Source organism: Tetrao urogallus (assembly GCF_951394365.1).
Source record: "Tetrao urogallus genome assembly, chromosome: 15".
NCBI classification, from domain to species: Eukaryota; Metazoa; Chordata; class Aves; order Galliformes; family Phasianidae; genus Tetrao; species Tetrao urogallus.
Window position 1 is genome coordinate 8,790,715 of NC_136828.1, and position 27,559 is coordinate 8,818,273.

A 27,559-nucleotide genomic window follows, 5' to 3' on the forward strand; every position below is an offset into this window, starting at 1 on the left:
AGTGGGGCCAGGCTCAGTGTGCCCACCCCAAGGGCTCTGCAGTGACACACACAGCCCTGCAGCATCTCTCACACTGTGAAGTTCGTGAGGTTGGTGGCATCTGGTACTGGGTTTGTGCTGTTTGTGCATCCCCCTCTGCAGCACTGAGAAGTGGAAAAGGGGTTGCCAGGGCCAGGACAGGAGTCGCTGCTGGGGAGGGAGGTCCCTACATTAACTGGAAACAGATGGGGTTTCATTCAAAACAACAGCAATGAGAATACTTTCATTCCCATAGCAAAGCTAGCGAGTGATTCACAGCCTCTGTCTGTTTTCCTATCATGAGGGGCATGCCAGCCCTCCACCACGGTGAGGTGCCCCCATCTGCACAGGAGCACAGAACATCCCATGGGGCTCAGCCTGGGACACCTGCAGACCCAGAACACCCCAAATAAAAAACAGTAACAAAAGCCTAAATAACGCAGGTAAGAAACAAGAGTGAAACTCTTCCAGTCCTTTCTCAGCAGGAATGGGGACAGCGGGAAGCCATCCAGGCTGAAAGCGAGCAAGGAAAGGAGCTTTGGTCACATTTGTCTTATGAGAATCGCTGGTGAGTAACAATAATAATAATAACAATAATAATAATAACAATTAAAAAAAAAAAAAGACTTTAAAATACGCTTCATAAAAGCAACCAGTGAAGAGCAGAGCACAAAGCATCTCACGTGGACACTGCAGGAGAGCTGCGGGCACCTCCAAACGTCCGGGCAGGGCAATGAGCACTGCTTCCAGCAGGGCTCAGAAATTGCTGAAGATCTCCCTCTTCTTGTTCCAGTCCATCTGCGGAGCCCTCTTCTTCACCCTCTTGGCCCTCACCTTCTCCTTGGCCTCAGCTGCTGTGGGGCTCAGGCTCAGCCCACTCTCCTCAAACGGGTCCCTCTTCTCTGAGTCTCCATCCTGCAGGGAGGAACAGATGGAATCAGCAGATGACCTTATTGGAATTGTTACTCTGGCTGTTGGAACCACCGAGCAGCATCCAAGCCCTGTGCACCCAAGGCTCTGTTAATGTCAAAGGATGAGGAACGTGTTCTCTGGGCACCTTACCTGGAACACTGGCTCTTACGTCTGATCAAGGCTGGGAAATCAGTGCAGTAATTACCCTGCCCGCAGCAGGGGATTGGAACTGGATGATCTTCAAAGTCCTTTCCAACCCAATCATCCTATATTCTACGTCACACACAGTGCTAGGTCAAAGCCCCTGCCCTGTGCTGTCTGTGATTTAACCAGCACAGGAGCTGCAGGGCCACAGAGTTCATCACTGCACTGCAGCCAGTGGCTCCTGCCTGCCCACCTGGCCTTGCCCAGGGCATTCTCCTTTGGGCACTGTACAAAAGGGTGCAGCTTTCTATCTGCCTGATAAAAGTGCTTTATGGGAAGAAAATCAGTGACTTTCTAAAGTCACTGCCACTGCTGCAACGTGCCCTCAAGCCAAAAGCCCCCATTGCCCATCTAATTCCTGTAATAGGTTAAATTTGACAAACACATTGTACCCTGGGGTACAGTTAATACGCAAGCCCAAATGCTTTGTGCTAAACACGCAGCACTGGGTTATCCCAGCCCTCACCTTTCCTTGGGGTCTACAGGGCAAAGAAGGACTGACTCTGCTGGGTGCTGCACCAGAGCTACTTTCAGTAGGTGAGCTCCAGAGCAGCTGCAATGTGCAGCTCCGGCTCTGCACCAGCACCACATCTGTGCCATCGTTTTGGCACACGATACAACTCCTCGTCTTTATGCCTGCAGAAGTGCCCTAGTGCAGTGCTTTGCATGCACCATGCTCACATAAGCACAGCAGGCAAACACAAAAAACAAAGACCTTCACTTTTAACATCTTAAAGGCTGTCCTGCTTTCTGGCATTGCTGCCCTAATGCATACACACACGGTGCTTCCTGCAAGAGGACCTTTCCAGCTTCGCTCTGGCTCACAGATGCACTGTGCAATTGGGCCATGCATTATTTAATGCTCAGAGCAAAACGGAGCTGCCAGCCTGCAAGCGCCTGACTCTGCCCTGAACGCAGCTGCTGCTCACAGCCCCCCCTGCCCGGCCAGCTCTGGGTGCTCAGGTGGTGCATCCCTGCTGCAGAGCACTGCTGGGAGCACAGCCATGTGGCACTGCACATCTTCACCCCTGGTGAAGGGAAAGGAATGCAGTCATTCACGGCTGCACCTCACACAGATTTACAGGGCAAGGCATGACAGAACTCCCTGTATTGATTGCTGGGTGGATGCAGGCGTTCCTAAGCCTACAATTTGAAACTGAAATTGCATGTAAATGTGTTTTTTACCATGGCATAAACATGTACATATGTATGGGAAAAGAAGGCAGCATGCGTTTGGGGTTTTTACCTCAGATTCCTTCCCAGGACTCTGAAGGTCACTGTGAGATGAAGATGTGGATCCTCCATTCAGCTGTGGGAAATGGAAACATTAGCTCAGGTTGTGCAGGGGCAGAAACAATGAAAGCCAATAACCACGTGGGGACAAACTTCACAGCCAGCCCCCAGTGCAGCACTCCAGCGCCTGCGGGGACGATGGCACATGCAGGGTGCCATTCCTGGGGAAAAGGCACAAAAGGGGCTGAGCCCAGCCTTGTGCAAGCCTGAAATTAAAGCTACAGCAGGACGCAATTCTAATTAGCCAGCAGCGGCTAATTGAGCTCAATGAACCTCGGCAATGCTTGGAGGTTCCCTCTGCTCTGAGGCAACCCGGGAGCAGGTAGGGACTCACCTGCATCTGTGCAGATCCGTTCGTCATGGGCTGAGGTACCACACCTGCAGAACAGGCAGAGGAAACAGTGAGTGCACTCATGGGGACTGCCAGGCTGGGCTCCATCACAGGGGCTGCAGTCCCAACATGGCCCCAGTAAGCCCTGCGTGCCCCCTGCCCTGGAGCTTCAGCCAGACCCAGCGTGTGTCCCCCAAAACCATGTTCTGCAATCCCAACCTTATTTGATTGCACCCTGTTTTCATCACAGCTCCCCTTCCAGGAGGTGGACTAAGCCACTTCCTAAGCTGCACTCCCAGTGCATTCCTGTTTTTGACAGTGAAATCATTTTTCCTGGGAATTGTTTAATCGGAAATCTTACAGACCAGCCCAACATTCTTTGCTGAAATCAGCATCTTGGTGTTGCAACAGCCTGTGGCAAGCAACCCTGCTGCCTTTCATGGACCTTGGCACATTATTGCCCACTTCCAATAATTTGTGTTAATAATGTTCCATACAATGGCAAATTCAATGCAGATGAGCTGCCAGTTCCCACAGCCAAGTCACTGCTCAAGGCAGCCTGGGACAGATGAGACACAGTGCTACAGATGTGCTAATTGTGACAGTGTTAGTGACTGAATTATACTTAGCACAAAGACTTTCTGCGGGCACAGACCCCATTCTGTGCTTCTCTGTCGCCCCAGTGGGACCCTGAGCAGCCCCAGCCTACAGCAGCCGAGCAGAGAACACCACTGTGTGCACTCATTGTGCAACACAGCACCCAGTGAAGCAAGAGCAGCACTCGGTGCCAGAGCAGCTTGCAACTGCAGCAACCTAGGGCTTCTAACTTACAGCTCCACAGCCATTGTGCATCATGGCATCAGTAAGGTTGGAAAAGACCTCCAAGATAACTAAGCCCATCCCCACCTCATCCCACCATGCCTACTGTCCACGTCCCTCAGTGCCACATCTCCACAGTTCTTATCACCTCCAGGGCGGTGTCAGTGCCGGTGTCTGAGCACTCTTTCAGAGAAGAAATGTTTCCCAATATCCAGCCTGAACCCTCCTTAGCGTAACACAAAGCCATCACCTCTTATTCTATTGCTGTTACCTGAGAGAAGAGGCCGACTTCCCCCTCACTACACCCCCATCCCCCTGGTGCAGGAGCAGGGAGCCAGCACCCGGCACTCGCGCCCTGGCTGTGTCCCTGCTGCTGAGAACAAGGTCCCCTTTGTGCTCGTGCCAGCAGACAGAGCTCACACCGCTCCTCTTTGAGCCCACTCAGAGCATCTGACACCACTCTCACCTCTCAGAATGCTTTGACTCTATTTCTCTGAACCAATCTTCCCACGGAGCACCTGACCGAGCTTGGGTTGGATGGTGACAGGGTGTGGAGTGGACAGACTGCTTTCCCTGCCAGGTTCCAGCAGCAAGGGAAACATTCCTGCAGCGGACATCTGTGTGATCGCTGCTGCGTGAAGCCCTTCTCTGCGTGTGCACATGGGGGCTTCTCTGCAATTCTCTCTGCACCCTCAGGCTCCTCTGCCAGGGGTCATCACGCCCTGCAGCCCCACAGCAGTGTTCTGCTCTCAGACTCCAGGCAGCCCTGGGATGTGCCACCAGCACAGCATCCCCACAGCTGAACCACCTACACCAAGTGCTGCTGCACCCATCGCCACATCCCACAGCATCGTCACCCCACAGCCACCTTCTGGCAGCCAGTCCCTCTGTTAATTATTCACGGTGTAAATATAATGAGTTGTTTTGTGGCTGGGAGTATTCTCACTGTTTATAAATAGCTGGGTGGTGCTCAGGAAACCACTCAGGGATGAGACAAGGGAAACATGACTCTGTCACTCCTGAAATCCCACCCGTGTCCTGGTGAGTCACAGGGGCAGAACCGGGCTCTCACCTTTGGTGTGCTCCTCAGTGGGGGTCACCCCCAGCTTCTTGAAGTACTCATCTGTCTCAGGGTCCACCACCAACAACCTGGCTTCGCTCTCTCTGGCCTTGATATGGGACACCACTTCTGAGTGCCGCAGCCCCTCCACGTTTATCCCATTCACCTGCAAAGCAGCAGCGTCAAGTGGCAGCAGAGACATCTCTGACGTCCCCCAAAAACCTCTGCACATGCTCCATCTGTTTACTGCAGGAAGTTGGCCAGATGACCTTTAAAGGTTCATTCCAACTCAAAGGATTCTATGGTTCTATCTCCTGAATTCCACCGGGCCTCCAGGCTCTGCCACCTCCCAACCTACACGAGTGCTCAGGACCTTGCTGGTTCCCTTCTAATGACTTCACCTTCAATTTGCTCCCAAAACCTCATCCTGCCTGAGCTCATCTGGGTGTCCCCCTCCAACAAGGGAGGATATCCCGTGTCCCAGTGGCCAGGCAGAGCACGGTGCTTGTCAGTCCCTGACGTATTGACTCATTTTCCCTTCACCACACGCGACCTGGGAGCCACCAGCGGATGGGATTTCTCCTCCCAGGCAGAAAGGGAACAATTGTGATTTCTAGGCATTGTTCGTGCTCAGAAATGAACACACCCATTGCCTGGGGCTGGCGCAGCCCCTGCAGTGCCAGCATTTAGACTGCAGGAGACAGAGTCTCAAGGAGCCAGCCCGGCTTGTAGCCATGCTCCACCCTCACCAGCACCCCATAGTCACACCACTTTCACCAATAGCATCCCACGGTCACCCCACCATCACCCCACAGGCACCCCACCATCACCCCAGTCCTGCCCTAGGGTTCACCCTGTCTACACTGACCCATAGGGGGACCCCAAAGGGGGCTGCCCTGCTCTCCCACCCCAACACTGTACAGCAGGGCTGCGAGCATCGATTATTTATCAGAGCCCCAAAGAGCCGAAGCGGGGGCATCAGGTTTCCAAGCTCTCTAACTCACCCCTTGCTGCTTTGTGTGTGCTGGGCACTCGACCAAGGGATGATAAATAAATAACAAAACCCCTCGCTGCTATTAACCACAGCCATGGGTGTCCCAGCCCCAGCATTAAATCGCCACGGTGCTGGGACAGAGCCAGGCTGGGGGCACGGTGTGGTGCCCAGCTGGGAACAAGTGCTGTCTGTCCATCTGTCCATGCCGCTTTGAATGGGGGAACTCATTCTTCAGTAAAAACATCAAGAGACAAACAGGGCGAGGGGAGGGCGATTCTGTGCAACATCAAAAATTCTGTTGTTCAGCACTAAGCGGACAGGAAATCGCTTCCAAGAGTGGTTTTTTTCCCCCCATCTTTCACAATCCTATGCTTTAAGATCTCTCTGCCAAGTGTTTTCCCTGGCTCCAGGCTCCTGCCCTGCCCAGCAGCATGATGGATCTGATGGAAAAGGGCACAGGACTGGGGCTGGATTCAGCATCACGCTTCCCAGATAAGCATCACATCCCTTTTGCACTCCATCTTCAGGAGGACCCATGTTAGTAGGACCCAAAAACCCAACAAAAGGGCCTCAAAGCACCATGCTGCATGTGGGTTACCTCCACCAGGCGGTCCTGGGGCCGCAGGCCTGCTCTGGATGCTGGTGAGTCGGGGTCAACCGAGCGGATGAACTGCCCTGGGCGGGACTTCTCACTGTGCAGGTTAAAGCCATAACCATTGGGGCCTTTCTTCAGGTGGCAGAGGCGTGGACACAGCTCTTTCTGTCCATTTAAATCCTGATTTAAAAAAGAAAGAGGAGGGAGGAGGGAGGATAAGATATTGTGTTGGATTTATAGGCTTTGGTCAGAATTAAGTTGAGAAGGAAGCAACATATCTGCACACCATCCCCTCCTTCCAGCTCAACAGGGACAGGTTAACAAATGGATTTCCTCTCATTGAGTTTATTTTAGAAAACTGATTGTCCAAAACCATTCCAGAGAAATTGAAACAACAACAACAAAAAATGCATTTCCTCAGCCAACAGCAGCCCAGACCCACCCACCCCACCCTGGGGCTGCCACCCCACGGCCACCTTAACCCTCAGCACTGATTGATGGCAGCACCGTGCCTGGCTCCCAGTGACTCCAGCATGGCTCAAGGTTTTCTCCTCACCTTGCTACTGGTCCCTCCCTGCGGGGATGCTCTGGGCAAGCTGGGTGATGCCCAGATCTGGAGCTGCATCCTTGGCCACCGTAGAGATGGACACCAAGGGATGGGCAGCCCTGTCCTGCAACCAGCTCAAAAATGACCATGAATCACTGGGAGTACTGAGCACACTCAGTGCAGAGATGGATCATCTGTGTGCCCACCTGGAGCCACGCAGCACAGCTGCTCTGCTGCCACTTAGCAGTGAGCCTATGGAAACACTGAGCTGGGCAGAGAGGGAAAGCCCTGCAGATGTCTTTGCAGAGCAGCTGGGTTTTTGCAGACAGGAAGCACCATCCCTGCACACGGTGCTGCCCCAGGTGCCCGCAGCACATCCAGGCTGAGGTCACTGCAAATATTAGTGGAGCATGTGAGGAGTTTGGCGCTTCACCTCTATCACGTGCAACATGCTTTATGGCTCCTTGGGGCTAACAGGGAGCAGCACACAGCAGGTTTCATCCTTCTGCTGTTCTCGTGCACCAGGCACAGCGGCACAGCCATGTCCTGGGCAGGAGCTGCTCAGAAATAGAAATGCCTTTGGGTTTGTTTTTTTTTTTGGTCTGTGGTTTAAGGAAAACATTCCCATTTTAAATCTGCATGGAAAGCGACACTGCTCCCACCTGCTATCAGACCTCAGATATCTATCTATCTATCTATCGGTAGGACGATCTCTTACAACCTTTCATTTAAAACAACTATAAAAACATGCGAAATTTCCCCCCAATGTTCCCAACTTGGCCAAAAAACCAAAACAAAACAAAAAAACTGGAAAAGACATCCCTACCCCCCAGCTAAAGGCAAATGGTAGAGGTGGGTGGGGACCTCCTTTGGGCACTTCTACCCAAGAAACACCTGGGGCTTCTTTCACCCTTATACACCCACTCGGCAGTGACCCCTCCACACACATTTTCCCCAAAGGAAAGCTCCCATACAGCACACACGGTGCGCAGCACTCGGGGCTCATTGCAGGCTCAGCCCTGCGTTCCCATGCCCCCACACTGTGGGTTCAACCCATCTGCAAACACTTCCAGCTCTGCAGCAGCCGAGGAAAACAGGAAATGATTCAATGCTGGAGCGGGTTCGGTGTGACCTCAAGGGATGCGCAGGGCTTCGAGCACTGGGAACAGAGGCTGCAGAAAGGAACACGTCCAGAATCACCTACTGGGGCATAGAAATTACCTTTAAGAGCCATTTTACTTCAGTTTTAAGGAGTCGTGGCTACAGCAGCAGTTCCAAAGCACCAAACAGTCACCAAACGAGCACAGTGCCACTGGGCTCTGCCAGCGTCATCTCTAAAATAAATTGCACAGAAGCTGCTTGGAAGAGGACTTCTGCAGCAGCTTTGTGGGGTACCCAGCACTGTGCCCTGCATGGGCACGCTCTGCTCTCACCACCGTGTCCTGAAGCCAAGATCCACCACTGAGATGATTCAAAATCTTTCTCATTTCAGCCCCAGCATCAGCTCCAGAACTTCCCAGGAAGACCTGTCTGAGTGCTGTCACTGATCCCAGAGTTCCCAGCTGTGGCTGTCTGCAGCTGCTGGAACCCATGGGGCTCCAACAAACCCCCCTCTGGGTATGAGCAAACCCAAGTTCCCCCTGCTCAGCCTCAAGCACACAATGAAGCTCTCTGCACCAATGTACTCCGTTCCTCCTGCCAGCTCTGCTACTCATTCTCTTCGCAACTTGTGCTAACATTTCCCTGTTAGGACGATGTTTCCTGAGCTCCCAGGGGTGTTCTGCCTTTGGGACACCCCAACCACACTCCCACCTGACCCCAAAGTCCTGCAAAAGTTCCGCTCCTTCCCACGGCTGCACTCACACAATGCAAAACCAACAAAAATGACTTCGTATTTCTCTCCTTGCATGCAATCAGCGATCTTCTTTGGGGGCATCCAGACGCTACAGCACCCACTGATCTCATACACGGGATTAAAAAGCCATGGATGTCACATTTGCCCTACATTGCTGCTCCGTGCACATACTCACTGGTGCGGATGTGTCCGTGCAGATAAGAGCTGCACCAACACAAAGCTGCAGTGCCACAGTTCCAGGCACACCACCACCATACCAGAAGGAAGTCGTGCAAGCCGGCTCCATTAATAAGGCACAAACAAGACATTAAGTAACAATGAAACACTTCCAATTTAAAAGGGAAAATTTAAAATAATAATAATAATAATAATCTCTTTGGGCGCTGCCAGTTCTCATTATTTTATTGCAGCACCTGCTGTTTCAGCATTACCATCCCCAAGTTTGGAGCAAGGGCTGTGGGAGCAGCATCCCACCCTGCAACAAAACCCATTTGCCCCATGGAACTCCCAGAACCCATCATGCCTTCATGCAATGAGGCTCACCCTGCTGGGATGCTCAGAATCGAGCACTGCTCTAGCATCACCCTCCCACTGCTCATGCTTTGTGGGTGAACACTAAAGGCTAAAATCCCTTACAAAGCCACGCTATAGGGGTTATTCCAGAAATACCTCATTGGATCCAGTGTGAATGCAGAGCTGTCCTGGACAGGACAATGAGGATGGAGCACACGCAATTCACTCCCATGGAAAAAGGACAAAATGATGGAGCTCCTCAGTACCAGGGTGCCCCAGCACGAGCCCCCAGCCCTACACCCACCCCAGCTAGGGTCACTGCTGTTTATCTGGTGCAGCCACACCATCCCCAAGTACTGCTATAGGAGATGGATACCCTCCAAGTGCAGATCATGCGCCACATCCAGCTTTTCCACCTCTGCAAGTGGAGTTGGAGAAAACACAGGCAGTATCACTCCTGTCTAATTTGCATTGCTCACATACTTTCTTTCAAGCCAGCTCCCATGGCGTTTCCTCTCCTTTTGCACACAGTTTTGGGCAGAAAATGGCCCCTTTGCTTGCCTGCTTTGCTCTCACCCCAGGTGACAGCACCAACACTGGAGATGCCATGAAGGGGAAAACCCAAAGCAGGAAGGGCTGCAGCACATAGAACAACAGCACAGGGTCCCCGCACACAGCATCCCCAGGTCCACTCAGTCTCTGCCCCTGCTATCAGCAGGGGTTTGCTGCTCAGCTTCAGGAAGCACAGGAACAGGATGCTGCACGGCTCCCCGAACCCCTTGACAGTCCCAGATGTAACCCAGGGTGCTGGAGGCTCCCTGCAGCCGCACATTTCACCCAGCTTCATCCCACAGCCCTGGAGGCAGCCAGAGCCAAACACAGCTCCAGATGTTGGTGGAAAGCTATAAATAACAAGGGGGGAGGGGGGAGGGCCAGTTGGATGTCAGTCCCATGAAGCACAGCAGATGTTCCCCCCTTGTGGTGCCGGGGAGGAGCTGGGATGTGTGGGCTGCTTGGAAAGGCTTTGGGGAGGAAAGTGGCATTTCCAGCACCCAGAGGTGCCACAGCCACAAGGTTCACTTTATTGGCTCTAATTGAAAGGTTTTTCAGCCAGGAGACTGCTGCTCTCTCCCAGGCCAGGAATAACCCCAGGGTAGGAGCAGCTCAGCCTCCACACAGTAATCACGCTGCTGCCATTTTTATACAGCCATAGCCCTAATTATCACCCTGCTCATCACCCAAGGTGTCCTGGCTCAGACAGCCACAGCCAGGAGTGAAAATCTTACTTTGTTCTGCAACCCAGACCCAGCAGCTGACTGACAGCAGCTCTACAACTCCTTTCCTTAAAGTGTCCTCCCCACACCAGCACAACACAGCAGCCAGGAGAAAGTTCTGTGCATTCCCCAGAGGACAAACATCAAGACGAAGGCACAAAATGCTGAAGGAACGATGCACAATGGGTACAGCAGTGCTAATGGCACCCCAAAACTGCAGCCCCTCTGCCCAAAATAGTGCTGAGGGCAAACAGGCAGAGACCTGAAAACGTCCCAAATCAGCCAGCTGCCACCACAAAGCCTGGACATCTCTGCCACCATGCATCTCAAAGGGGAGGAGACAAGCAGTGTGACCTCAGGATGCAGTGTCCCCATCACTGCCAGCCCCACAGCTTTGCCACCACTGCCCCAAAGCGCAGCACAACACCACTGCCAGCACCAAACGTGAGCTCCAGGCTTCTGCAAAGTATCACAATGGCTTCCATTATTCAAATTGCTTCAATTATCTCTATTGCACCAGCTGGGTTGGAGCGATAGAAGCACCCCCAAAAAAATGTATTTATTTATTTATTTATTTAAGGACAAAAGTCATTATACAGATTTGCACTGTTTTCTTTAACATCACTCCTCCTGCAAGCAGCCCTGCAGCAGGCAGGTGCTCCAGGAACTCGGTTCTGACAGTGCTGCTCCGGGCGCTGAGCACAGAAACGAGGCACGGCGCCGGCTGGATGCTGCCCAATGCACAGCACAAAGGGAGCAAACGAGCATCGCAGGCAGGCTCACAGACAGCAAAGTGATTCCAATTAGCAGTGGAAAGCATCCAACTCGGGTACTCAGCAGGACCTACAGCCAAGCTGCAGCTGATAGCGGAATTTGGATATTTTTGGTGAGTGAGGTCTCAGCTCCTATCAGGACTGATGCAGTAGAGAAAGCGCTGAAGTCAGAGTGGTGGCAGCACTGTCCCCATCCAATTGCATATGGGGACTGACAGCAAGCTCAGTCCACAGCCACAAAGCCCCCTGAGAAGGTTTGTCCCTCACCTGGTCCTGCTCTGGCCTTGGGCACAGCCCTGCAAGGATGGGATGAGCCATGTACTGAGCACTGCAGGCAGGAGGACACCCATGTGCAGCGCAAGCACTCTGGTTCAGCACAAAGCCCCTAAGCCTCAGCTGCTCAGGGCTGCGTGTTGCTGTAAGATAACGCTCCCTGCGCCTGCCAGCCCCAACCCTGCCAGCTCTCGAGAGCAGAGGGAGTGCCAAAATGCTGTGCTTCCTCGAGAGCAGTGGGCACTTCGCTCAGATCAGCACCACGCTGTGCATCACCCTCCCCAAGCCATGCTCTGAAGCACCCAGGTCTCACCTGAGCTGCACCATGCTATAACACAGAGCTGAGACCTGACAACAGCCCCTCCTAGGACACCCATGGTCCCCTCAGAAAATGCCAAGCAGGAGGGAGCATAAGCAGGATGCAAAGGGAAAGAAAAGGCAGTGATGGAGCCTCAGCCCTGCTGTGTCTGTGCTGCCAGACTCAGGCACCCCATGGGCATCTCACACCAGGGAGAACGATAGGGAGAGCATCCTGCTGGCAGCCTGCCTTCCACCCACGTGTCACCTCCCAGTAACTTGCTGCCAAAGAAACAAGACCATGGCCTCACTGAGTGCTGATGCCCTAAGCAGCAGGGTTAAGCCTGGATTCACTTCTCTCCACACCCCCCAGCACAACAAATCCCCACACAGCACAGGGCATGCAAAGGATTGCCATAGCCAGCATCCCCTGGTGATGGCCGCATGTCCCCAGTAGGGACATGCCAGATAGGGAGCCCAGGGCAATGCAGCTGCCCTATGCTGGGCACCACCATCCTCCCCATGCACCATGAGCTCAGCCCAGCCCTGCTGATACAAGTGCCAAGCACTGCAATCTCCATGTCATTTCTCAGGAATCCCTTCTAGCTGGGGAATTTCCCAGCAAGACACTGCAAGATGCAGCCTTTTTCCCTCCCCCTTGGCTGCTGTTGGAGCAGATTCGGACACTGAGGGAACCCCTCTCCCCCAGCACATGCATTCCCGCCTGACGGGGCGGGTGCAGCAGCGCCTGCTTGGCAGGGAGCAGCTGGCCCCAGTGGTGGAAGAAAAACGGAGGGGGCAGGACAGAGAAACAGAAAACGCCACGTGCATGTGTTTGCTTTCAGAGAGAGAAACTTTTCCAGTGCAATCTGCCAAGGAAACACACAGTCGAGAAGCCCGTGAGCTCCCTGCTCCAGAGGGGAATTGTATAGGATAACAAGGCAGTAAAGCAAGTCCTTGTGGGCTGGGAATGTATTCACAAAGAAAAACATGGGATCGACATTCCAGCAATACAGCAGAGCCAATGGAGCTGTGTCTGTGGGTAGGTGGAAGGCAAGGAGCAGTGGCTGCACTGTGCCAGGCTGAGGAAAGGGGGAAAATGTCTTTCCCATATCCTTCCCACACCCACCGTAAATCCCACTCTGTCCCAAAGCCCACTGCCACCACGTCTCCACGCCCCCAGCACCTCTCCATGTGCAGGCAATGGAGCACAGACCTGCCACCTCACAGGGCAGAGCTCCAGCACATCCCACACGTGGGCTGAGATTGCTGACAGAGGAGCTGGGACAACAGCTCTTGCCAGAGCCACCCCCGTAAAAGCACCGACCTCACAGCATCAGCTGCCCTTTGGACTCCCCAGCTTCTCACCAAGGCCAAGTCTTGAGCAATCACTGCATCATTCATTAATGCTGACCCCGTTAACTGCCTTTAATAATCCCGGTCATTAGCAGGAATCCAGTCTTATCAGCTTTGTGCTCCCACTGCATGGGGGGAGCACTGGGTGTCACCGCGATGCCCCCAGCCCCGCGGCAAGCACATGCCCTGCAGTGACCACAACTGCTCAGGAAAACCCTCCTGGGAATGGCAGAGCTCCCATGTCATGCTGCGGGGGCTCCCACCATGAATGGACACTGCAAGGCCACTCACTGCTAAACCCCAGTGCCTGCAAAACATTGCATAGGGCACGTCCCAGGGCTCCCACCCCTGTTGACCCCATGCAGCCTCCCCCAGCCCTAGGGTAAAGCCAAAGGCAGAGCCATGGGTGCTGTTTGCAACACAACCCATGCCTGGTGCCCACCCCAAAGCCCCAGTGCCCAGCCCCATGCCCAGAGCAGGGGAACAGGCACTGCTCTGTGAGCTCCAGGAGCACCGGGGAAGTTCAATAGTTTACCACTAATATTTGTCTTGGCCAGGCGGCACGGATCGCTGGAGGAAACGGGGCAGGGGGAGGGCTCCCTACATCCTCTGCATTCCTTAGAATGAAAGTAAAGGCAGTACTGCAGCACCCATGCCGGGGGGTTAGCTCACTGGTAGGCCTCTTGGTTTTAAAAAGCCATGCAATAAAATATCCGGGGGTGCAGCTCCCACAGAATGAGGCCCCTGGCTCTCAGCATGTCCCACTAACTATCCCCTCCTTCCCAAGCCCCACAGCTCATGGCTTTTGCACTAAACCTGCCCACAGCAGAGCTGGGCACACCACCCATATCCTAAGCTTTGACAGAGCCCCTCCTCCATGTCTGTAACCCAGCCTCTTCTGCAGTGATGTGAAGGGATGTAAGCTGTCACTAGCATTGGGACCCAGGACTGAACTGAGAACTGACACGATGGGGAACAAAGCTACTTCCCATACAGCTGTATCACTCTGCTCCAAACCCTCATTTTAAACCCAGCTCCAAATGGCAGCAGAAGATCATAGAAGGGCTGGGGTTGGAAACAACCTTAGCAATCACCTTTAAGGCTGCAAGGCATCAAGCATTTATCACCACCAAGGCAGCCGTGCTGGGGCAGATAAGGGGCAGCTGTGGCACAGCCCTGCATGCCAGACACGTGCAGCACAGGCACAAGGAGGCCTGATAACCACTGGTGCCAGCACCGGGCCCTGGCTGCGGGCAATGATAACCACGGGGAAGTGAGCACATGGTTCCCAGCAGCCCAGTGTTTGGCTGACACCATTTTCCCTTTCTGAATCCCCCTGCTGCAGGCTGCCTCTGTGGGAAGAGCAGAATAGAAATGAGAGCTCCAAAGCAAGACCAGAAACAGCCCCCCCAGGCATGGCCTGGGCTGGCAGAGAAGGGTCAGGGTTCTGGGATGCTCAGCAACCAATGAACAGCTTTTACTCCTGCCTTAGGGATGCCCCTCCAGCATACTGCACACACATTCCATCCCCAGCGCACACACAGCCCCTATATCAGTGCAAGCCCTGTGCTTATACAGAGCTTCCAGGCAAGAGCAGGGCGCTTTTCTAGGCAAAGTACTATTCATCCTTCTTAGTACAAATTAGGGCTTGTCTTAATTAAATCCCACTAACTGTGAGCACCCACAGGGCCAGAATTAACCGCTTTACCTGGGATGCTCTCTAGTTGCTCATGAGGGATGCTCAGCCTGCAGGGATGGGGAGCACTGAGGCTGAATGCCACGCATGGCAGGAGCAGCTGAAGCCCCACGAGCCCCATCAGGCACTTGGGGGGTGATACAGTCCCATTCCCATGGAACACACTGGGGCAGGAGGTCAACCCACCGAGTAGTGAGCAGGGATTAGCCCACCCGCTGCCCTTTGTGCCACTCATTTCTTCAAGGGGATTAAGCCCTGTAAATCCCTAAGAGGGTTTAGTGACATAACGCTGCAGGGACTCCTGGGGGGACAGGGGCTGCACTTAACAGGATTGGCAGCTCCGAGGGTCTGTGTCAGAACCCCACCAACTCACCACAGCCCCATCCCCTCCATCTGCCACTCCAGCACCTTGGGGAGCACAGCTCAGTGCCCTTCAACAGAGGGGAGGAGTGCACAAAGCCACCCCACATGCTGCTGCAGCACCAGTGCCCATAGGAAACAGCCCTTTCCCTGCTGGAGACACTGCTTTGAGCATAGCTTTCAGGACTCACTGCTAAAGGATCTTTGCACTCACCCCATAGCAGACTCATGCACGATGTTAGCGGGAAAAGAGAGACTTGGCCAAAAACCCAGCTCCAAGTCTGGCTATGGCTCAAGGGCATGCAGCAGTGGAACCAAAACACTGGGGGGTACAGGCAAGAGCAGCAGTGAAATGAAATTACAATATGGATCTTGCCAGAAATAATTATGTCTACAATCCAGGTTTTAATTCCTTACATATAGAAACGTATGGACCAGGAGAAGCCCTGTGCTGATTAAGAGTTTAGTTTTCTCTTATTTTCCAACCTGGAGCCTCCAGAGGCCACTGCCTGTGAAAGCTCCATGCCGAGAGACAGAGCCAAGTGCTGAGAGCCAAAACTGGACCTGAATCGAATGCGCTGAGCTCTCCTACAACATTGGGTAAATCACTGAACTTCTCAGTCTCGGTCTCCCCAACCAAAGAGCAGAACAAAACACATTAAGAGGCAATGAGACAGCCATGGCGTCTCACTTGTGCACTGTGATGGCTGCAATCGGCACAGGATACTGCCCTGCAGATTAAAGAGAGCTCTTTGAACCCCCATTTGGAAGCAGCACGCCTGCCCAACAGCTAGAAACCGCAGCCCCCTCCAGCCCAGGAATGTGTGCCACAAAGCCACCATATGCTGCATGTTTGCTCCACGTGTTTCCACTCCCCACAAGCACTGATGTCACCCTGACACCTTCCCCCACACCTGCTGCCTCCCTCGGTCACAGCAAATCTCCAGTCCCATGCACCAACACGGAGCAGGGCTGTGCCCAGAGCATCATCCACAGCAGCACCACCACGGGAGCCAGGCACGCATTGCTGGGCACTGGGGATGGTGCTGGAGGGACAACACGACTGCATGGTCTCCACAGTTCATTTTGTGGGGGCTTAGGAATAAATAACACAGCACAAAAGCAGTGTGGTTTTAAGGCAATGAGCTCTGAACCGTTGAGCACATTAGAAATCAAAGGACTTACAAAAGCAGACAGCTTTGCATACGAAAACAAACTCATCACAAGAAACATGTTGCAAAATTAATAAATAAAATCTGCCCTGCTGATTTCCAGCTCCATAGCTTGTGCCACTCCCCAGAGCTGCAGCCCCTGCACCACAATGAGACCACCACCCTGGCCCCAAACTGCTCACAGGGACACAGCAGTCACAGCACAGACACAGCACTGCTGCCAAGGCGCATGCAGAAGGCCCAGCTCCTGCCAGAACAATTTCAATTTATTGGAAACCATTTAATAACTGTGCTATTGAACAGAACCTCCAAGCGACTGGCAGGGAGCAGGCTGTTATTAAACCAATCTGCTCAGAGCATCCCCATGAGCAAGAGGGGCTGGGGCTGACTGTGCCAGAGCACACTGCGCTCTGAACCACTCCCATTGGATATTGGTGTTTTAAAACACGTTGAAGGAAAGCCTTCAATTATCCAGGGATGCAGATGGGAGGGACCATGGGATGCAGGACCCAGGGGATGCAGAAGGGTCACATCTCCTGGTGTCAGCAGTGTCACCACTCCAGGATGCGCTCACCCACCCGCACTGCTGTCCCCTCACAGGTCTCCAGGGCTGACCTCTCTGTCCCTTTGGGAGCACACAGCCCCAGGAACAAAGGCACTCGGCAGGGCGCAGCTCCTCCTGTCTCTATCTGCCTCTCACTTTTGTGTTTCACTAAAAATATCCCCCGGAGGAAGTTTCAGCCGCGGGGTGGATGCTCTCCTCCGGGGATGGGCTTCCTGCACCACCCGGCATGAAAATCCCCCCCAGTGAGCTGCACGTTGCCCTGCAGAGCCCCTTCTCCCAGTGCTGTGGCAATGCCCAATGAACCCTTCTCCTCTGCGGGTTCATCACAGTCCGAGACTCCAGCACATCTCACATGCCACAGTGCCAGCCTAAAGTTGACAGCAGAACAAATAAAGTCAGAAGTTAACAGATTGCTGATGCTCAAGGGGAGAGCAGAGAAGATTGGAAAGCACAAGGATGGGATTGGACCTGTCCCCAGCGAGGCAATGGGACAGAGCCCCAGACTGCATAGACCCAAAAGGCCCTCAGCTGCCTGCACAGTGCTGCACTACAGAGAGCTGCAGAAACACATTCAGTTCCTGGAAGTCCCTAACGCTCCTGGGAAGGTAGTCTGCAAAAATACAGGTTTCATACCCCTCCTTTTCAGTAAGCACCACCTTCCTGGGTGGTCAGGGAAGACAATGGTCTGAAAAATGGCTATTTGTGTGCATTTCCCCAGTTCCCATGTCGCTGTGAGCTGGAGCTGCTCCCATGTCGAGCGACACACGATGCCAGCGAGCACAGCTCCATCAATAATGCAGTGGGGTCAGTGCTAGCACAAGGCTGCCGGCTTCCCCACATGCCAGCTCTGCCTCTGGGACTGGATTAATATGCTAATCCCAAAAACAAGCCCAGCCTCAGCTCCCGGGGCTGAGTTCCAGCATCACAGGGCGCTGCCCCCAGGCTCCTTGCAGCCATTTCCCCTTTTCCAGCAAGAGCATAGGATACCACACTCCATCTCAGACCCACAGCACACAGCAGAGCAGTAACCCAAACTGCCAAGGGCATTGCTGATGCAGCAGCTCCAGAGCAGAAATGGCTTGGTAAGGTTGGTGCTTGTAAGGGAGTGCTCCTGCTGCCAGGCTGCATCCCTACACCACGCCAAGCTGGGACCCAGCTGCAGCCTGAAGCAAACTCAAGCAGAAATAAAGCTGCAACTACCGCAGTGTCCACAGAAAGATGCTGCAAGAATAGCAGGGAACACAACAGGGATGCAGCCACACAGCTCCCCTGCTCCATGCTGGAGGGTTTATCTGAGCCTTTACCTGCCCTGGGCAGGGGAATCAGGGATGGGTCCTGCTGTTCCCTCTGCTCTCAGCCACTGAGACTGAGCAGCACAGGATGCTGTAGGGAAGTGCTTTAATTTAAGCCACACATTTATTTAAGTTTTGTTGCTTTTTTTTTTCCCCCTCCTTTCTCTCCAAAGTTCATAATTACTCCAGACACTTCTGCTCATGTTAGGCTTTATTACATCTCTGTGGTTACTCTACAAGCCCTAAATTTTGGGCCTCAACTGAATTGGCCAAGTTCTCCAAAAACATCTGTGCTATGTTACTCCTTTCTCAGCACTCCGGCAGAAAGCTGGCGGCACAAGATGTTGCAATGCAGAGTTTTGTTTGCAATAGAAACAAAGCTCTTATTCCTGACCCCAAACAGAAGGGTAAATATTTACCCCCCTGAAGTCAGCACTGCTCACACCTGCAGGACCCCTGGGCTCAGTGCTCCTTGGGGAGCAGCACAGCCATCTTCAGGCCCACAGCTGTTCCTGGTACGTGGTAGGCTGGTGGCACACTGCACTGTCACTGCAATGCCCTAAGTCCAAAGAGATCACCCATTTTCCAGCTGTTTATGGCTTGCGGAGCAAAGCTAAGGCTGCACCATTCCCCCAGCATAGCCAGGCTCCTCCAGGATTTCCAGTATCAAGAGCTGAAGGACACCACTCAGCAACTGCCCACATCACTGCTTGCACTGCACACAGACTGTGTAGTGTGGCAACGGGACCAGACCTCTGCCTGCAGCGCTGAGCCCATCACCCAGCTGCAGGGATACAGCCAAGCCCAGCATGCAGCACAGCCCCAGCATTCCTATTTAACACCTGGACACGAATTCCCCTGCATAAGAATTCCCCTGTGAGAACAGTAGGCTGCTTGAGGCCAGGAGCTACTAAAGATGTGTGCTCGCTATGCAAATGATAAAGGTGTCACGGCAGTCCCTTTGCATCCCTAAATCATGCTTTGGTGCGACAAGAACAGCAATGAGAGAATTGCACCATTCCAATCGCGTCCCAAAGGCCTTGCTGTTCTTGTTTTTCCTGCAAACACAGCTGGAGAACAGCGAGGCACCAATCCCAACAGCCACAGGCAGCCCTACACCACAGCCCTGGACCTCAGCTGCCTACGCACTGCAGCACGCACCCCTGCTGCCTCGTCAGCCCAAGCTTTCATTTAACAGTGCTGCCCCAAAGGCACCTTTGCAATAACAGCAGCTCCCAGCAGGCACATACAGCAACCTTGCAGAGATGGAGTCACATCTCACCTCCCTGTGGGAGGCATCAGGGTAACCAGCTTTGTTTGCCTGCAGGGAAAACTGCACCTCAAATTCACAGCAGGATTCTTCTAGAGAAGATTTTGGGCACTCAGGTGCGTCTCCTTCAGCAGTAAGGGAGGCAGCACTGCAGAAGTGGGGCCTTGCAGTCCTTGTGGCACCACAGCCCTAAGTCCCCATGGTGCTGTGCTCCACCAGGCACACACTGCTGGCAGCCAGCCCTGCCACCCTGCTCCCTGATTTTAAATAGGTGCTGAATTATTCATAGCACTACAGTGCTTGCTGGAGGCACTGCGTCCAGCACACCAGGTCACACCTTAACCTCACTGCCCAGAGCTGCTGGCACTTCTTGCTCTAAAACAAGCATGGGGGGAGGCTGGCAGAGCTGTGCCCACCCTGCCTACTGCATCACACCCCTGCTGCCACATTTCCCTCCTCATCTCCAGTTGCTCCTTGCTGTATTGAACAACTGCCCAATGCCTGGTGCTGAACAGACCTGATTTAGGGGAGCCCAACTGCAGGGCCGTCTGCCTGTCTGAAGCCTGCACTGCAGGATGTAGGGTGCTGCCTCCCTGAAGCAAGCCGGGCTGCAATGCGCAGACCAGGTCCTGCAGCTCCAGCCACCTGTGGCCGCAGTGCAGCAGTGACCTTGGACAGGAAATCCCACAGCACTCAGCTGTTCGAAGCGCTGCTGCAGGAACAAAACAACTGCAGAGCCACTGCAAGCACCCAGCAGGCTCAGAGCTGCTCAGCAGCCCCACAAAGAGCCCCATTGGGGGCAGTGACGCTCCAGGAGCCACGGCTTCTGAGGTGTCCCATGGATGGTATCTACCTGGGACAGTCCCACTGAGCTCTCCCCAAAGCAAAGGCACCACAGGTCACTAAGTCCTTTTTGGGCAATGCATCTGCTGAATACCAGCAGGGGTTCTGGCACCACCGGCCTCAAACACAGCAGTTGCTCCATGCGCTTACCCTCACCAACCCCACAGCCTCTCCGCAGGGGGGTCCAGGCTCTCCCCCCACACTGCACCCCCCTCCTGCTCAGCTCTCCCTGTCCCACCCTCTCCTTGGAGGAGCCGAAACCCAAAGGCCGGAAAGGACCAGCCCGTTCCCCGCGCCCAACTTCCCGTCAGCACAAACTGTTGGATTTCACCCAGCAAAAGGAACAGAGACAGGATAGGAAACCCCCAGCCTGGGAAGCCGTGCATGGCCCTCCCCACTGCAGCCCCTCTCTCCCCAGTTCCCTTCTCCTGTCCCACCAACCACCCCAGGGGGTTACGAGTCCCACAACACTGACTTCCATTGTCACCCAGAGCCCTTAGGATACCTTCACATCACAGCCTAAAGCACCCCCAGGAAGGGCGGCCCCCCAGATCAGCACAGCCCTGGAACAGGCAAAGCCCTGCCCAACACAAGCAGCTCATACAAGGGGGGGAAATGTCAGAGGCAGAACCCCACTCATAACTCCACTGCCTTCTCTATGCCTCATCCCCATGCAGAATTTGCTTGAGCTGTTACCCCACAGGGGCTCCTGAGGGCAACAAGTGCTAAAGCTGGATTTGGGAGCAGGGAAAGCCTTGCACAGCCTGGTTGTAAGCAGCACCACAGGGCTGCAGGGTTCACCCCCTCAGTGATTCAGGTGGGGACAGCCAGCTGCATGGTGCTGACTGTCATGTTCACACCCCATGCATGAGCAGTGCTGGGGCTGAGTGCTGCATATCTGTGTGTGCAAGGCTGTGCCATCACCGCCCTCCCAGCAGGGAGCCAGCCATGGAAACTGGACATCTTCCACCTCAAATTCTTTCCTTGCTGAAAAGGAGTTTACCAATAAAAGGCGCTTACTGCAGAATCACAGTCCAGACTCAGACCACTTGAAAAAGAGCTTATTTCCTTCCTATTTCAGCAAAAAGCTGAGAACACATTCAATCCAGCTGTTCCCTCCATCCTAGCAGTAACAGAGAAGAAACGGACTGAGTTAAGGAGCACAGCTTCATCACATCCACACCATGAGCTGCCTGCCCCCAGACAGGGACAACAACATCAGCCAGGGCAGCCTGGTTGTCCCCAAGTCTGGCTGCTCTCTGTAGGTCCTCAAGGAGCAGCCAACACTGCTTCCAGCAGAGCAAACAAGGCCATGGGGCAGCTCACCCACAGCTTTGGGACACACTGAGTTCCCCAAAGCCACATACAGAAGGTTTTGCTGATGGGAAGCACACTTGCAATGGGACACATCCTGCTGTCCAGCCACACATCATGCCACCAGCTCTGCCCTCACCTTCCTGCTGCCGTGTGAGGAGAAGCTGTGTGAGTGTCGCTGCAGGCTGCCCGCGCTCAGCTCCAGCTGTGGCTTCCACACCTCCCCGTTGTCGCTGCCCACTGACTTGGAGGGCGAGATGCTGGAGCCCAGCAGGATCCCACTGTGTGCCATCTCCTCTGTGCACGTCAGGCGCAGGCTGCACAGGTACTCATCTGTCTCCTTGTCCACCACCAGCAGACGGGTCTCTGTCTCCACTGCTTTGATGCGCTGCACCACCTGCAAAGGAGAAGGAGAAGTGAGCAGAAGCCCAGAGATTCCCCACTTCTTGGGGGGGAGCTGTATCTCAGGACCCTCAGCCCATTGGTGCTCTCCTGCTGCTTCCATTTCACTGCAGGGTACACAACCGTTGCTGTCTCTATAGGCAACAGGGGAGGAGAGCAAAGATTTGGCATCCTTCACGATGGCACAGCCTACGGCCATGGGTGACAGTGACAATTCCTTCCAGCCCAACCTAAATGATGGATCTGCCCAGCTGCACACACACTGCTGGACATCATCCCCTCTGCTCCACTTGCAAGTGTGCTGCTCCATCATACAACATGCATTCTGAATCCTGCTGCCTGGCTTCATCCTTCACAGGGACAGTGCAGTTCCACTGCATAAAGAGCCCTGCAAACCCTTACCCCCCTTTCCTCCCCCCCTTACCTGGGGCTTCTTTCTCCCCCCATACCCAGGGACAGGGCAGAGAACCAGACACAAGGTGGAAAACTAGGTTGCACCAAGAACCAGAGCACAAATGCAGTGTCTCAACTGCCTTTGCTGCACTCTCAACATCAGCATCCTGACCCCCCTCCCTCCCCAACCCCCCCCCCACATCCCCGGAGCTGATTTATGAAAGCAACAATCTGATCCTTGCATTCATCCCTCCGTGCGATGGGACAGCAGAGATAAGGGAAACCAGCACCAGGAGATGAGCCTGTCCCTGCTGTTCTCCAGCTCCAGGCACAGCTGAATGGGACCATTGTCCTCATACAGCCTCACTTTTTCACTTTTTTTTTTTTTTGTGACTGCAGATCCTCTGAAAGGAGCTGGCGGTGTCAGCCCAGCAGGGAGGAAGGGGAGCACAGGGCAGCTCACACGTGGGAAAGTGGAGAGCTGCGCTCAGCTCCAGGGCAGTCGAGCGGGCACATGAGTACAGCACAGCAGGATGGGGTGGGAATGGGGAATAATCGAGGACATATGAGGGAAAAGGGCAGAAACAGACTCCAGAACCCTCTGCCTGCAGCCTCAGGGTGGTAACTCACTGGGCATCACCTGCTGCCTGCATAGGCCTTCATTACGAAGAGGAGGATGGTATCACAGCTCTGCCACCCTCCCCAGCTGCAGGGGGACATTGCCACCTCTCATGGCCCTGTGACAGCCTGCATTTGCTGGGGAAGCCCTGAAGCAGAGAAGGGTTCCTTACAGCTCCTGCCCTATCTAGGTCAGGCCAGCCAGATACTGCAACCGCCAAGGTTAGAAGTGACAAACGAGCCTAATGTGCAATTAGCCAGCATTTATTTACTCCCCTGCAAGCTCCATTCAAGGTCAACAGAGCCAGTATCTGCAAATGAAAAAAAAACAACCAAGATGAAATTTATAGACTGCAGACATGGCTGCATGTGCTGAGCAAACCAACCCAGCGAGCACCAACACCTGTTGCCCCACACCAGAAGGGCTCCCAGCCATAAGCTGTCTGCAGTCTGCTGCTCCACCGAGCCCCAGAAAACCCATCTGCTCCTTTTCAGATCCACTTCTGTGCAACACCAGGTGATGCTGCTTACACCAGTACCTGTGACAGGGCACATCTCCAGAAAGGCACTGGGAGCAAACAGCTGATGTGCGGGGGTAGGAGGTGCAAATGGGCAGAAAGGTGGGGGAAGCATGCAGGAAAAGCAATGGTAGAGTCCTGCACATTCCTCCCTCCTTCTCAGGCCTAGAGTTTGGGTCCTGCAGGCACCATTGCAGCACAGTAGTTCTCACTACTGGCAGCGAGAAAAGTCGCACAGATCCGATGTAGCACAGCAGATCTGCCACTGGCACAGGAGCTGGGCTGGTCCCTGCCAAGCACCACATGTTGGGGAAACCACAGTTGCCAGGGCATGTTCCTCAAAGCAGCTGCACAAAGCAAAGTGTTCTCCTTTTCGGGAAACCCCCAGACTGCCACTGGAACTCAAGTACCATGCAAACTGCACTGTGAGCACTGGGGAGCTCATATCACAAGCCCCCAAGTCCTTCCAAACAGCTGCAGCACTGGAACAGCAAAGCAGAACAGGACAGCAGAAGCATCCCAACCCAACACAGGCGCTATGAAGCACTGCCCATGGCACAACAGCCAAGCTGCCTCCAGCTCCTACAGGAGCTACATCCTTAGAGATGGAGTAGCAGGGTTGAGAGCAAAGCAGGTACCCAAGCAAAGCACCCCATCTCCTACCCGCCTCCGAGCCATGGCCAGGACCCAGACCCGCAGCTCTGAGGACGGCTCAGTCTCCGCTCTGCATCTGGCACCTCTGGATCTGCTCCGCACAGCTCCCTGCCCCACATCCTCCACGGCTCCACCCAAACCCGCTCCCACCCTGGGAGCCAGTACTGGCCCAGAGCAGAACCTTGCAGCTCCAGAGAGGGTGCTGGCAGGGGCTCAGTTTTTCCCTTCCACTCTGGATGCAGTGCCTCTTCGCACAGAGCTCTGGTGTCACCAGAGTGGACCTAGAGGCTTTCCCATGCAACCAGCACAGCTTGGTCACCTCTGGGCTTGCTTTGCTGGTGCAGATGCATGAGCAGAAGAAGAAGGCATTCTACCCGAGACCACCATAGGACAAGCTTCCACACACTCCCCAGGATGTGCCATAGCCACACAAAGGGGCTGCTCTTGGTCACCAGCACTGTGGGCACCCCATGAGCTGTCACAGCCACAGGACACAAAGTGTCCCACACACAGCCCCGTTTCAGCCCCCTCCAAGGTTTCACTGTGCCACGGGATCCGAATTGTGGCATCCAACTATTCTGCCCACCACCAGAAGCAGGCTGCAGTGCTGCATCCCTGGCAGAACAGGACACCGTGGGAACACCTCCTGCTCCTTATAGAGCTAGCTTTGGCCAGAAACAGTTACACTGAACAGCAAAGCCTTGTTTGCTCCCATTGCCATCCTGTTGCAGCTTCAGATGTGCATGGAGAAGCGTTACTTGTCCAAGGACAGCAATCAAAACAGTGTGAAGAGGAGAGACTGCAGCAGTGCTCAGTTCCAGCTGTGCTCATGCACCAGAGCAGCATCACCCATCCTGCAGCATGCCCTTGGTTGGCATTTTACTGGGGAAAGTCATTTTTGGCTGGGCAAGAAGAGCAGGTCCTGGGGCATGCTCAGGCACTGGTGTCATTGCAGCAGGAACAATCTGGGCCTGTTTGCTCCCCAACAGCCCCAGCCCCATAGGACACCCCGTCCTATGTTCCACAGCAGTAATGCCACAGCTCCATCCTTCTTCCACCAGCTGGAAACAGGAGAGGAAAAGTCTCCCCTATTCCCTTTGGCCTTCAAGAAGCCCCTGCTCATTTCAAAGCCACAGCAGGCCACCTTGGATCTGCTATCGCTCCTTCCCCAGCATCCGAATTCCAGCGGGGAGCTGCAATGCTTTCCAACAGGAGAGCGCCGCCCGCCTCGCTGCCCAGCAGGATCAAAGCATGGAGCCTCCTCGGGTGGTTTTGAAATCGCATTCAAGACAAACATCAACTTTCACAGAGCTGGCTCAGATTATCCAAACAGGCAAAATCAGCATGGGAACCTATGAATCTAAGCACGGGGCGGGGAATTGAAGGCTTTAGTGGAGACACTCGAGCTGCTCACCGTGCCCTGAAAGGTTCTGCCCTGGAGAACACCGTATCCATGCCTGTAGGTGGAACTCGGAACCCATACACACACCCCAAAAGAGTGCTGGAACCGAAGGCTGCACAAGGCACAACCCTGCTGTGCAACAACGCATCACTAGCAGAGATGCCAGGTGCCTGCACTCAAGCCTTGGACCCAATACACCATGGTGCCATGCAGTGGCTGCCCCAGACTCACTGCTTGTCCTCTGTGCTGAACTATTTAACAAACATTTGGTTTTATAAACAGAAATGGACACGGCCTGAAGCGTGCAGCTCTTCCTGCAGAACTGGGACCCGTCTTACTTGGATCCCCTCCAGTTCTGTCCGTGCCCTACAGCAGATACTAAACCCTACAAAGCCCTATCACCTTTCAGCCACTCAAACCGCTGAACATCTGCAGGGCTCTATCTGTAGATTTTGAGGCTTCTTTGCCCAGTCCAGGCTGCAGCAGCTTGCCTAAAGTGGCCGAAAAAAGCACCGAGCAGAGCCGGAAATAAAGCCCGGGTCTCCCGATTCCTTTTCGCCATAGATTGCATAACACAGCAGTGCCCTGCCCATGCCAAAACACCTCCAGCTCTCCCACCTCGCTCTCCTGGCTGCCGCGATTACAACATCCTCCTGCAGCGGGGACACGGCCGTTCTCGTGGGAACGAGGTGTTCCGGGCTGCAAGAACTCCAAACAGGCCGAGACCTGCGTTGGGTCACCCACCCTACCGGGCACCCCCGGCACCGCACTGGGACGGGATGCTCCGATTGGACCCGGGGTGATGCCTGCACGGCGGCTGGGGAGCTCAGCCTCGGGGGATGGGGGAGTGGGGATCCCCGCACTCCTCCCACCCCTCCTCCCCCCTTCCCACTCCCGCAGCCCCGGACCTGGTGGTGCGTTTCCTGCTCCACGTTGAGCCCGTTCACCTCCACGACTCGGTCCCCAGCGCGCAGCCCCGCCGCTTCGGCGGGCGAACCGGGCTCCACTTTACGGATGAACTGCCCGCTCTTGCCCTTCTCGCCGTGCAGGTGGAAGCCGTAGCCGTTCTCCCCTTTCAGCATATGGCACAGCCGCGGTTTCAGCTGGTCCTTAGCCATGGCCGGGGCGAGCGGAGGAGCGCGGCGGAACGGAGCGAAGCGGAACGGGGGCGGGCGGCCGCGGGGCCCTTTTATGCGCGGCGCGGGGCGGGCGCGGGGCGGCGGGGCGCGGAGGGGCGGGCCCGGGCCGGGGCCGCGGTCGGGGCCGGCGTTGGGGTCGGGGCGCTGCGCAGCGCGGCCATACTGCGCGCTGCCCGGGAGCGCGGAGAGTGGGGAGGGGATGGGGACGGGGATGGGGATGGAAGGGGCGGAGCTGGGGATGGGGACGGGGCGGGCGGAGCCGGGAACGGGGCGGACGGATCCGGTGGTGTCCCGGGGGCGGGTGGTGAGGGGATGCCCGCGGAGCGGGGGTGTCGGGGATCGGGGCCGCCCGGGGCTGCTCAGAGCGGAGTCGATCGGGACCGTGCGGGGAGCGCAGAGCGGGGCCTCCCTGGGCTCTGCTTTGGCTGCCGCGGCTCCCGCGGGGCCGCTCGGAGACCCCCGAGCTGGAGGGAGCAGGAACTCCCAGAAGGTACCGCAGCAGTGCCAGAGCCAGGCCCTAGCCCTAATCCATTCTCCCCAGGGATGGGGACGCATGGAACGCAGAGCAGAGCAGCACAGCTCTCCAGCAGGAGAACGGGAGGGAATGGGGACCCCTCGCTCCCAGAGAGCTGCTGAGATGTGATGGGTTCAGAGAGGGGAGGTTGCAGCCCAGCCTGGAGATGGAGAGCCCTTTGGGGATGTCTGCTGGTCCACCCAGCCGGGCACCGGCAGAACTGCTGGCCTGACAAGCTCCGGATGTTCCTGGGAAAGAGTTCTGAGATGGCACACAGCTATTTCACCAAGGAC

General features: G+C 54.9%; 1 protein-coding gene across 1 annotated transcript; it reads right to left on the reverse strand.

Moving 5' to 3' along the window:
- Window positions 1-774: 774 nt before the first annotated feature.
- Window positions 775-26,731, reverse strand: NHERF2 (NHERF family PDZ scaffold protein 2; the record flags this gene model as incomplete). The annotated part of the gene is made up of 7 exons (XM_079542817.1): window positions 775-933; window positions 2,381-2,443; window positions 2,762-2,805; window positions 4,650-4,803; window positions 6,230-6,406; window positions 21,766-22,023; window positions 26,522-26,731. 7 exons carry the CDS (start codon window positions 26,729-26,731, stop codon window positions 775-777), a joined length of 1,065 nt encoding a protein of 354 aa, XP_079398943.1.
- Window positions 26,732-27,559: the final 828 nt, after the last annotated feature.